At 41.9% G+C, this 13,210-nt stretch overlaps 1 protein-coding gene across 2 annotated transcripts in view; it reads right to left on the bottom strand.

Moving 5' to 3' along the window:
- TEX2 (testis expressed 2) overlaps positions 1-13,210 on the bottom strand; it is a 120,717-nt gene that overhangs the window by 57,381 nt on the left and 50,126 nt on the right. For both annotated transcript variants that reach the window (XM_012453889.2, XM_012453890.2), the window contains exon 2: positions 8,509-10,177. In XM_012453889.2, the coding sequence (XP_012309312.1) occupies positions 8,509-10,152 (1,644 nt within the window). In that variant the 5' untranslated portion in view covers positions 10,153-10,177. The remainder of the gene's footprint in view (positions 1-8,508; positions 10,178-13,210) is intronic.

Below are 13,210 nucleotides of genomic sequence, written 5' to 3'. Positions count from 1 at the left end.
TCACAACCCTACTGACCTGAAACCAGGTTGCTCTTGCAGAAAGCAATTTCCCAGTGCAAATCTAATCACATTTCGTTACCATAATCAGCCATTTCCCCCACCCAGGATTTGACCAAGTGCCTGGATTAAGCTACAAATGAAATTTCCAGATTTCAGCAGTCAATTGTCAAATCTTGAGAGGTTTAACAAGGTCTTCACCCTGTTCCCCACATAGTGCCCAACTATCCACTGCTCAGCTGTTCTAAAATTATTAACCCTGAATTTCTTACCAAGTATTTATTCCACCTTGTTTTGTTATGAGACATGGGAATGGGTATAAAGAGATATAGCATATAGTTAGCAACATTCCATCTCAACAGCTCAACCAAAAACACTCAGAGATGCTCTTAACCCACATTAAAGCAACTCAGACAAGCTTTGTTTCTTTCTGAAGCTGGAGCTGTTAAAATGGACACAGTGCACCCCGCTGGGGACAATGACCCAGTCAGCCAGGCTGCAGCTGTCTGGCCCACAGATTGGTCCTGTGATGGCATTTGTAAAAGGTCAGGGGTTTCTCTCAGTTCTCTGCTGGATTTAGAAGCCACGTATGGCTGAAAGTACAAAACCACAATCTATAAAGGAGTCCATTTAATATTTTAAAAGATTAAAAACTATAATTAACCTTTTGCAAAATAATGAAGTCTGGAAGAACTACTACCATGCTTTCAGTTAGTGCCAACCAGGAGTTCAAGGCTAATGCTCTATTGCTCAGCTTGATGCTGAGCTGACCAGAGGAAAAAAAGTGCCAGCCCTATAGCCTGAGGAGGTGATGAGAATGTATCTTCAGGTGCCACGTGCCTGGCTGACAGTAACAATGAAGCATGTTTTCACCCTGCTGACATGTGGCTGTGCTGGTATTGCAGTCTACCTGTCATTCAGATCCCTGTATCTCTTCCTTCAGGGATAGAGATGATTCCCTTCATCTCTATCAGGGAAGGAGCAAATCCTTTAAACAAGAATAGAGCCAGGACCTGAGGCCGCTCCTGCTGAAAATCATCTCTGAAGCACATAAAAAGGTGATTATTCTCTGACTCCAAAACTAAAACATAAGCAGAATTTTGTCTTTCCCAGGCCTAAACCTTTTTTGATTTATTAATGGTTTAGAACAGGCATCATCAACATCATAAACACAGCATCATAGATCATGGAGTTTGAGAATATGGCAGGGGCGGGACAGTCTATTAAAGTTTATAGGTCCTAAGATACAAATTTGATTTTACCCATGAAAGACAAGCAGACCCACAGACATCCAGAATTCACACTATGAATGATAGCCTTAAGCAGAGAGTCAACGTTCAAAATAAATGCTGCTCAAAGACATTATAAAGAATATTTAAAAAAAAAAAAAAAAAAAAGCCCATTAGGGGAGGGAAGCACCATTAGTACAGTCCATATCCTCCAACTGCCTGCCTTAAGGTCACCTTCCCAGCGGTGACACTAGAAGCACTGGAGTTGGTGCTAAAGCCACAGCTCTATCCTCCTCTCCTCTCCTCCAGTGCAGCATCTTCCAAACTCACGTGGCCACAGAACATTTTTAAAATTATAATGCACTGGCAGACAGCAATAGAGTAGGAGATAATGTGGTAAAGGTAAAATTATCTCAGATGAACTACTGAAATGAGTTATGTTAATACATGATAAACGTTAAATCATATTAACAAGGGTTAAAATTGTAAGATAAATAGATCAGCAAGCAAATAAATTAGTAGCCTCTGTCACTTTTCAGATCACACATTCTATCAAACAACTTTTTGGGTATGTACAAATATATATCTTTATAAATTATACACATGTTCTAACATATACAGCTTTTATAAAAAGTACAGAGTAGAAATAAAGGGCAGGCCGAGAGTGGTGGCTCACGCCAGTAATCCAAGCACTTTGGGAGGCTGAGGTGGGCGGATCACGAGTTCAGGAGATCGAAACCATCCTGGCCAACATGGTGAAAGCTTGTCTTTACTAAAATACAAAAAATTAGCCAGGCATGGTGGTGTGCACCTGTAGTTCCAGCTACTCGGGAGGCTGAGGCAAAAGAATTGCTTGAACCTGGGAGGTGGAGGTTGCAGTGAGCTGAGATCACACCACTGCACTCTAGCCTGGTGAGAGAGCAAGACTCTGTCTCAGGAAAAATAAATAAATAAATAAAATAAAAAGCAAAAGGTGAAATAATTATCCTTTTCCAGTATGATAGCTTTGTACTATCTTCAGCTGACACCTTAAGGCACAATACATACACTCAAGGTGAGGATCACTGTTGATGATAATGAGTATAAATCTGTATTTTTCAAAGAGTCTTACAGATAATTTCTAAGGTTTCTGGCCGAAAGTCAATATATGGTCATCTGCATGTTAAATATCAGCAAGGCTTATTTACTTTCTTAGCTAGAAAGACCAAAGATTGATACAGATAGAAACTTTACTATTTGCTTCTTGACTAGTGTCTTCTGCAATCCATGAAACCACCACTGAAAGAAGCAACAGAATGAAAACAGTGAGTTAACAACCACGGCCCGGGCACCCACAAAAAACATGCTCATGCCCTAGAATCATCTTACTAGCAAACTCATCTTTAGAGTACAGCAAACCTCTTCTTAATAGCTACTTATTGTATAATAATTACAATAAGAGTCTTCGATGTTTTTGGTACTTATAGAGTTCAGGAGGCATTTTCAGGATGCTATAAACTGTACTTATATATAGGTAGACCAGAATTAAAATTCAGCCATGCCGTAAGTTAATGAATTGAGTGAAAAACTGTCAAAATGTTAATAATTGCTGAAAGTGGGTGTCGGGCACATGGGGGTTACTATTGCCTCTACTTTTGTCTGTATTTAATATTTTCTACAATAAAAAGTTTAAAAATGAAAATTCAAAAAAAGTCATTTGGGGCCTGACATCCTTAACCATATTGTTCCTATGGAATGCAGGAAGCATGTTCCACACAGCTGCCTCTCCAACCAACTTCAACACATGGGGTACCTTCTAGTAAGTGAGGGCCACCTGCATCAAAACATCTCATTTTTCTGATTGGCCAGGTGTGGTGATGTACACCTGAAATCCCAGCAACTCTGGAGGCTGAGGCAGAAGAATTGCTTGAACCTGGGAGGCAGAGGCTGCAATGAGCCAAGATCGTACCACTGCACTCTAGCCTGAGCGACAGAGCAAGGCAAACAAATAAGAAAAAAATGTCACCTGAAATCTGTTCTAGCAACAAGGGACACTGGGAAATAGCCATGTTTATAAAAACCGTACATAAAAACTCAGGTAACCCATTATAGGGGCAGGATACTTTCAGTAAAATATAATGTAGAAAGAAATGCACTTAACATTTCTTGCGCTTTTTCTACCGAGGGTTATCAGAGACCAACAAAAAGCAACCCAAGTCTTTTTGGGCTGTATATAATGGCTGTTTTCTTCTAAAAACTTGCTTACTCTAATTTCTTGAAACAATTTCATGAAATTGAGATTATTTACAAATTGGAATTTCTTCTCAAAATTGATCATGGCCTACACACAAAATGATTCTTTTATCTTCTTTTCTATATCAAAACCAAAGCCTATATTCAGGGAACTTAATTATTTTTAAAACCTATCCCTCTTATTAAATATCTAAATGTGACACAACCTAAAGAAAAAAAAGTTCTCCAAAATTCATTTCTATCAGTTTCTGCAATGGCCTAAATATAATTTTAGTCAAACTTGCAGGCCGTATCTTTAAAAAAGACGGATTATCACTCTGGAAACCAATATGCTACTGCTGTGTTCTGCTGGTAGTTTATAAATCTGAGATAAAGAATTTGCTCATGAATATAATTCAAAATTGCATATGAGTCATACACTCATACATAAATCCAATACCTTTATGAAATCATCAGGAAGCTTTTCATTATAAACATGTGGAAAGTTCAAGTGCGGCAGGAACAGCTCTCAATTAAATATAATCCTGGGCAAGGGACCATCTGATTTGGTTAAGAACGCTTAGCAAACATGCCAAGTGCAGTCTGCTGACTCTAAATGCCTCATTTTCCCCATGCCCAAACCTACCCTTTTTCCAAGGTCCCCAGCTTAGGGTATCTAGCCAGTCACCCAACATAAGAACTCCAGAAGGCTACCACACAGGGGGTGTCACTGCAGGGATGCCCTTGGTCTGTGGCACACATGAGGCTCTCTGCTTTGAGTGAACCTGCCCAGTTCACCATGCTCTAAGTCCTGTGAGCATCTCCTCACATTTTGGTCTTGGCCTTAGCCCCTCAAGTAGCTAGGACTGCAGGCTGCGCCGCCACACCTGGCTTTTTAAAAAAAACTTGTGTAGAGATGACGGTCTCACTACATTGCCCAGGCTGGTCTTGAACTCCTGGCCTCATGAAATCCTCCTGCTTTGGCCTTCCAAAGTGCTGGGATTACAGGGGTGAGACACCATGCCCAGCCAAAAGCTTTATTTTTTAGTAATTATTTTCATTTTCTTAACAGATCACTCCTATCAAACCCTAATTTTCTTAAAGCAAGTATCAATTATTTATTTTATTTTTTTTAAAGACAGAGTCTCATTCTGTCACCTAGGCTGGAGTGCAGTGGTGTGATCATGGCTCACTGTAGTCTCAAACTCCTGGACTCAAGTGATCCTCCCATCTCAGTCTCCTGAGTAGCTGGGACCACATGCGTATACCACCATGCCTGGCTAATTATTTTAAATTTTTTGTAAAGATGGGATCTTGTTATGTTGCCCAGGCTGGTCTGAAACTCTTGGCTTCAGTTGACCCTTCCACCTCAGCCTCCCAAAGCTCTGGGATCTGGGATTACAAGTGTAGGCCACCCCGCCCAGCCAGGGATTTCTTTTAAAAAGCAACTCCATCAGGAGATGACAGGGTCAATACCAAATCACTGCTTAAATTTTCTGATAAAATTTCACTCCTTCATTCATCTAACCATCCATTCTGCCAACAATTACCTATCACATACCTAATACATGGCAGGTGCTGAGGATACAGTGATGAACGAGATGGACATGGCCTATGTACTCATGAAGCTTATGGCATATTAGGGAAGACAGGTAACAATAAACTTGGGCCCCAAAGTTAATGTCAATGCTGCTAAATGTTTTAAAGTGCCATAGTTTAAAAATGGTTCCCAATAGTATAATCTCTCATTCAGTAAAATTAATTAAGTCCAAAGAACATTTGCATCTGAAATTAGCTTGTTAACAGACAACATACCCTTCTAATTCATAGTAGTGTCCCTTTTCTAAATAGAGAATGTATTCAGCCCAGTTTCTAAAAACAACACTGCATACAAAACAAAAGACTTCAGGCTAAAATATACTTTTCCTCTTTAGTAATGAAACCATTCTAAACAAGTTAAGGCTAAGAATGAAAAAAGAATTGCCAAAATGATCAGAGTTGTCCAAACAGCAATCAGGAAGAATAAATGCTCAGTCTATGATAATTTGCTCGGATTAGAGGTGTCAGTCTATGAAAGCATTAAAGTACTTGTCTCTCTCTACAAGGAAAATTCAAATACATTTATCCCAGCCACTGTGGGCCAAACACCTTCCTTAACAGAAAACATTGTCCATATCTCACTATGTTGCCCAGGCTGGCTCCACCCCTCACTAGCTGAGTGACCCTGGGCAAGTAGCTTAATTTCTGTGGGCCTCCATCCACATGAGTACATATACTCTAACTGAATAGGGCTGTGATGAGAATTGAATGAGATAATATACCCAACACTTAGCCCACTGCAGTGCTCAGCATCATAGTGTTGCCTTTATTGTTCCAGTGATCAGATCAAAGCAACCAGGCTGTGCCATAACATTAAAATCCCATTCAATCGGCATCATGTGTAGTTAGTAAACTCTTGACATACAGCAGTGATTGGATAACACTAAAGAATGTACATGTGAAAGGAGGGTGGGGAAAAAAAAAACACTAAAGATTGACTGGATTGAAATTAAAATCTTCCTAAGACAAGTCAGTGCTTAAACCAGTTTAAACTGAATGCCACAGTCAGTCATTAGGCACTGGAGTTAACATAAGTACAATTTTTTCCTTGCTAAAGTTAGCACTAACTTACTTGGAGAGCATGTACTTCAGGTAGTCACAGCACCACCCTATCAAGAAAAAAAGCTTAGCAACCATGCATGAGTCATTTTTGCTCCACTTCATTTATTAATGCTAAGCTTAAGGGTGTCACATCCACAAGACTCAACATCAGCTTCTCTTAAAGAAGAAAGTGTCATAACATATTGCCATGTGAAAGAAAGAAAAAAGGCCAGACTGCAAAATATATGATTCCATTAAATCAAAACAAAAAGAGTGGGTGAGTATGCATGTATGTGATGTATATCCTCATATATGCAGAAATTAAAATATTAAAACCCTAAAAGAGTAGGATATATACCAAATCATTAACTGTAATTTCCCTCCACTAGTGTGATCAAAAATATTTTTTTATTTGGGTTTCCTGTGTTTTAAAAACATTAACCATATATTTCCTTTGAACAAGGAAAAAAGTCAATGAAATGTAAAAACAAATATTATTCTGGATCCTAAGAGTTCTCCCCCACCCCCTGCTTGTGTGTGTGTGTGTGTGTGTCAATAAAGAGAGATCATGCTGCCATTTTTAGAGCATTCTCATTTAAATAGCTGGGAGAAAAATACCTTTAATTTAACGAAGACACCAAACAAGATTTGAATTTGAAAAGCTAAAGATTAAAACCAATAATTAAGGTTCAAAACTGCTCCATGGAAACCAAGTTCTCCTTTTCATACATCTCCTATAACACAAGGGCTTCTCCAGGCAGGTCTAGGCATGAACTTTGTGCAGAGGTGTTATGGGAAAAGCAGGAAGAGGACACACAAAGGCTCCAAATCCTACTTCTATCACTTATTTTATTATTATTATTATTTTTTTGAGACAAAGTCTCACTCTGTCACCCAGGCTGGAGTGCAGTGGCGCCATCTTGGCTCACTGCAGCCTTGGGCAAAAGCGATTCTCCTGCCTCAGCCTCCCAAGTAGCTGGGATTACAGGGGTGTGCCACCATGCCCGGCTAAGTCTTGTATTTTTAGTAGAGACAGGGTTTCACCATGTTGGCCATGCTGGTCCTAAACTCCTGATTTTGAGTGATCTGCCTGCCTCATCCTCCAAAAGTGCTGGGATTACAGGTGTGAGCCACTTACACCCCACCTCTATTACTCATTAACCTTGGACAAATGAGCACCTCTTTCAGAGCCTGAAATAATCTCATGTGTAAAATTGGAAGCATCAAACTGCTGGATGATTGTGAAGTTGAATTAGACAACTTTTATAAAGCAGTGGCTCTAAACTTTTCTGGTTCCCCACCTTATCTCTAAAAACATATACAATCAGCCCTCTGTATCCATGGAGTCAATCAACCTTGGATTGAAAATATGAAATTAAAAATACAACAGTAAAAAATGATACAAATTTAAAAATACAGTATAACAACCATTTACATTATATTAGGTATTATAAGTAATCTAGAGATGATTTAAAAGTATACAGGAGAATAGGCATAGGTTATATATTAATACAAATGCTATGCCATTTTATACAAGGGACTCATGGATTCTGGTATCCTTGTGGGGTCCTGAAACCAATCCCCTCTTGGATACTGTATATAAATGTGTGTGTGTGCATATAACTTAGAAACTATATAAGCTCTAATTGTACTTTTATAGTGTGCATACACATAACAAGAAATTTTAATATGCAAAAAATAATAAATAGAAGTTCTAGGCTGGACACAGCAGCTCATACCTATAATCTCAGCACTTTGGGAGACCAAAATGGGAGGATCACTTGAGTCCTGGAGTTTGAGACCAGCCTGGGCAACATAGACTCTATCTCAATCGACACGTTAGACAGATAGATGAATGTTCTAATATTTTCTTCCTGCTTCTCGATGAATTGTCCCAGGGTCCCAGGTACCCCTCAGAAGGCCCAAAAGCCTGACATCTGATATGCACTGAAAGGTGACATATCTTTCTCCATCCCATTCTTCACTATGCAGAGGGAAGAGGAGCATCAGCAGGGGCTGAATGATGACATTAATTTGCCTTCTCTTCTTCCTTCCCTTCTCTTGCAATTCCAGGAGTATTTAACCCTTCCTTCAGCATCTCAAGAATATTGAACCCTAAAAGATTCAGCCATTACAAATCCTCAGCAAGCAGCACATTCCCAGCAAGTTTAGAGACAGACCAGAATAGGAACTGAATATAAACACTATCCTCTAGAGACACAGAGATCTTTCAGAAACTAGTTTGTGAATCTGCAAACCTCTAGAATGAGGTTTACCAGATCAGTCAGTTGGGTGCCTGGAGAATGAAGAGGCCCCAAAGTCTTAAAAACACTGCTTGCACAAAAATCTTTAACAACTGAACAAAAAACAAGTCAGATCTAAAATATGGCTGCTATGTGAGAGTGTGTGTACTAGCCAGCTAGAGGCTTACCTTCAGTATTTCAGGTTCTTTGATATCCAGAGTTCTTGTGTTCCAGTGTTGCAGATTTTTATGTAACTTGTGATATTTATGAGCACTTGGTGGTGTAAAAAACCAAATCATGCAAACTGCAGTCATGAATCCAAGGCCAATTCCCAGAAAGAGTCCACTCACGTAGTGGGGGAGGGGGAGGATGAGGTACGCATAGACACACATTATAAAGAAGCCCAACGTCTTCACTGGCAATTCCGGGTGCTGCAGAGCCAAGTCTGCCTCATCTTCACTGTCAAGAACCACACCATCTTCTGTGAGCACCTCTGGCTTAAGAGGAATATCTGGTGGCTTATCAACTTTACTCTCTCCCTCCATTTCCAAATCAAAGTCCTCAGTGTACAGTTCACAAAACTCTTCATCTTCTTTGCTCACTAAGGCAGACAAAGAACATTTCTCAAGAACTAGAGAACTTGTCTTCAGGCCTAAATCCTTCAGACTGCTCCCCTGGGAACTCTTCAGTTCCCCCTCTCTTGCGGGCTCATCAGCAGACTTTGGATGGTCACTTCTGGGGATGTTGGAATCACTTCCGTAGCCATCCCCGTCAGAATCACACTCCTCCTCCTTGATGCTGTAGTTGTTATTGCTTTCCAAGTGCCCGTTCAAGCTGGACAGATTGGAGAGTTCTGAAGCACTTGAAGATAAGGCTTTGGGCCTATGGCTGCCACTTTCTTCCCCTATAATTTTACTAAGGAGCTGAAAAGGCTCATAGATCACTTCTGAAAGGCGTCGTTTAGTGTCTTCAATTTTAGCCTCCATTTCGGGCACTTTAAAAAAGGAGCGAGTATCAGAGGGAGAAGTCAGTGGGGAAGAAGGTGCAGTTTTGGAATCTCCACCTGTGTTTCGGGGCTGTGTGAACTGCTTGAACAGGTGTAAGTTCAGTTTGGAATCAGGTGGCTTATAGGACACTGTATCCGACTCCTGCCGGGAAGTGTCCGTGGACAGAGACTTGACTAATGTCTTCATCAAGTGCCTGTGCCTTGGGGGGTGTGGGGATTCTTTTGGCTCCACCTCAGTTGACAGGGACTTTACAAGGCTCATGAAGGGTTTTGCACTGGAAAGGGTAGAGGTTGAGGCACTGGATGAGAGAATGGGAGACTTAGAAGGAGAGGACAATGGGGAGGAAGAACTGGTTTTCTGCTCAGAAAGGGATGACACACTGGGAGAGCTAGCTAAGGGCCCCGACGAAGACGACCCTGGGGACAGAGCCAATGGCACCGTACTTAATACTTGTGCTGCTGGAGCAGGGGACTCCAATAGCTTTACGGTGTTCTTGGAGACGGGCAAAATGGCAGGGGCCTGGGACACGGACAGTCCATCTGCCAGTACAGGCGAGGCAGCAGGGCCGGTGGGGTCATGGCCACCCTGGGGTTCAAGATAGAGGTCTTCCTTGGCTTCCAGCCCTGTTACAATGCTTTGGTCATCCAGCCCCTCCTGAAAGTACTCCCTGAACTCCTCCTCCTCTTCCTCCTCCTCCTCGCCGGATGCCGAGAAGTGAATTGCGATGGTGTCTCGGGACACAGACCTCTGCACGTGCACTTTAGGGGCTGATGGTTTTGGCATGTCAAAGGTTTTCTCGGCATGGCGACCATTCAGACTTGTCATTGCCGGCTTCGCAAGGGCTCAGGCTCTGTGAAAACAGTGAGAAAACCAGAAGTCAGAGAGCAGTTTCCCCACAGGAGACACTGTCATTCACAGACAGGAGGACAGTTGAAGCTGTTTAAGTGGTGATTATGCTTTTACTTGGCAGATGTCCACTGTTTTTCACTTCAGTGGGTTTAATCGTTTAATTTTCACTAGATAAAAGAGAATGTCTACTGGAATTTATGAGCAAACTACATAACCAATGTTACATAATAAATGCCATACAATCTGTCTTACTTCATAACACCTGAATAATCATTTCCTCCCTTTTAACCATTTCTACCAGCAGTTCTCTATTTTAAGCCTTGAAACGCATGAACAATAGATGTTACCAGCATTGCTTCATAAGTCCAACAGAATAAAATGTAGCATCCTGTTGAGTTTGAGGATCTTGGAATAAAAATTTCACTAGGGGTCTTCTAGCTGTAACAAGCTAACCCAGGAGGGGTATTGCTTTCACTGCAATTTTCACAGCTATCCTAACCATTATTTGGCTTGCATTTCCCAACTTCCTGCTATTGCAAATAAGCAGCAAAGTATCCAAATGTGGAAATCTGTAAACCAATTGCCATGACCTGTTGGCCTCCTCAAATGGTAGGTACCATAAGACCAGAGTATTTAGGCAGCCATGAGGCTCCAGGATAAAGCCAACATATTTTAAACTGAATGCAAGATTCACGTGTCAGGAAAATGAAGTATCACTGCTGTAACCCACCACCAACCAAGAACTGTACGAAGGACCGTGGTGAAAGACATGGAAGCTATGCTTTCTGCTCTTCTGGAGCTTAACAGCTGATTGCCCCTTTCTGGAGCTTAGCTGGAACAAAGTCAGACACCAGAAAAGCTGGGCAGCAAAACGACGCCAAGCCCACCTTGTGACATGGTACATTCCATCTCTCTCTATTCACTTACGGCCCATTTACTGGGCACCAGGCCTTACTATGTAAAAATTAAGACCACAACCTTAATTTTACATGGACAGAGTCAGTGTAAAAAGAGCCAAACCACAGGGCACACTTCAGGAGTTCTGAGGAGGATGACACCAGTGTGGGAGCTGGGACACCCAACAGGTCTTTGGAACTGATGAGTGAGTTGTAGTGGAATAAGTATGATTAGCAGAGGCAAGGGACAAGGGCACGAAGACGGCAATAGGCATGGTGTGTGCAGCTACCTGGCTCTATTCTCTGTTTCCAGGACAGAGGGTGAGTGTGGGGAGCAACGCGAGGCCACTGGGACAAGAAAGGGCATCGTGGGGCAGTGGAAAGAACACCCAACTTGGGCCCAGGACACAGGGCTTCTGGTACTTGTCTTTCTACAGCTGCCTCTGTGGGAATTTGAACAAACCAGGGCCTCTCACTGTCTCAGTATCTTCTCTGTAAAATGGAGCTAAATTGACAGTCTTTTCCAAATTTAAAACCCTACATGTTTATGTTTACAGGTGACTGTATACAACCCAACACATTACACTTACAAGTAATCTACCGCAATCAACATTACGTGGCTTGCTTATTTCTTTAATTTGAAGAGCTCCTAATTTAAGCCTTCTGCTTAATACTCAGGTTCAAAATGCTGGCAACTGATACTACCAACAAGAGAAATTATAAAATGGGGCAGGGAATGGGGGATTTGGGAAACAGTGATCCTGGATCACTAGAAGAGGGAAATACTCCAAGGATGACAAAAATTACATTTGAGGGTCCAGCTGCAACATGGACTCAAGCTGAAACTACCCATTTTCAGTATCAAATATTTGAGAAAAGGTATTCATAAAAACTTTCGCACATAGTCTTGCCCAGGCTCATTTGTGACCCTCAGGCTCTCCTATCCCCACTGAATCCAGGAAAAGGGAATGATCTCTACCCACCAACAAAGCAACTTAAATCCAGGAATTGGCAGCAGCTAGAAAAACACAGCCTCGGGTACAGGACAATCCTTCCCTGTTATCTTAAACTAAGGAGTTTGTAGGCTTAGTAAGAAGAAAAATATTAGAAGCAATGTATGTTTTTCATTTATCACCTAGTTTTTATAAGGGCAATTTAAAAAGAAAACTAGAGACATAATTTAAAAAGAAAGTTTGGTATTTGATAATTCTCACTGGGCTGAAAAATAAGCTCATTTTAGTTGCTTTAATAACATAAAAGGATGATATGTAAAGCTTTGCTGTTCTGAGGCTGATTCACCCATAGCAATGGCTATAAGTGAAGGTAGCTGCGGGCAAAAATCCAAGTACAAAGTGCATGATTTTGAGGTTGAACAGAGTGAGTTGGTCCTTCAGGAACCAAGGGAAGAGTGGAGAGGCCCGTCAGCAGTTGAGGGTAAGAATGCCTGGGAATCCAAGGGCAAAGTCTGGCCCAGCCTAGAGCCAAAGGGTAAAAACAGTTTGTCCAGAAGCCTGCGGTCTCAGCAGCCAGGCCAGGCCCCGGGGAAGAAAAAGCTGGCACCTGCTAAGGAAGCAGAGTTATTTTTTGTGTAGAGGTCATGAGGGGGCTGCTTGCCCAATCCTCCACACATTTGGGTCCCCTGAGTGGCCAGGTAAAGAGACCTCTGATCAGACTGGGCTGACAGGGCCAGAAGGTAGGCCCCAGGGAAAACTTGAGTGTCAGGTGGCCAGATAGGGGCAGGCTCTGGCTCACTGCTGTTACTGCTCTCCAGGGCTCACTCAGATACTGGCTTCAGAGGTTCAGAGTAAACGGCCCCAAACCCACACTGACCAAAGCCTAGCTCTACTTCTCCAGATTTTTGCTAAAATAAGCCACACAAGGCTGGAGTATCACCACTGCTCTTTAAATTCAAGAAAATGTCCAGGCCTCTGTTTGCTCATCTACAAAATGAGGGGATTAGGCTAGATAAACAAAGGATGCTTCCAGGCCCCAAACTGCTGGATAATTGAATGTACTAGAACCAGAGGCCATGGTTTGGGCTCTAGATAACCTATCAAGTGGTCACTGCTTCTGCCTCCTCCTGGGGACCACTCCAAGCTCCCTTTTCTCTCTGTCCTCAAAATGGCTGGCTGCTAAGG

The sequence above is a fragment of the Aotus nancymaae genome, unplaced genomic scaffold (assembly GCF_030222135.1).
Source record: "Aotus nancymaae isolate 86718 unplaced genomic scaffold, 86718_ANA_hifiasm-v0.15.2.pri h1tg000089l, whole genome shotgun sequence".
Classification (NCBI taxonomy): Eukaryota; Metazoa; Chordata; class Mammalia; order Primates; family Aotidae; genus Aotus; species Aotus nancymaae.
The sequence above is the reverse complement of the archived record's forward strand: the minus strand, read 5'-3'. Positions and strand labels throughout refer to the sequence as shown.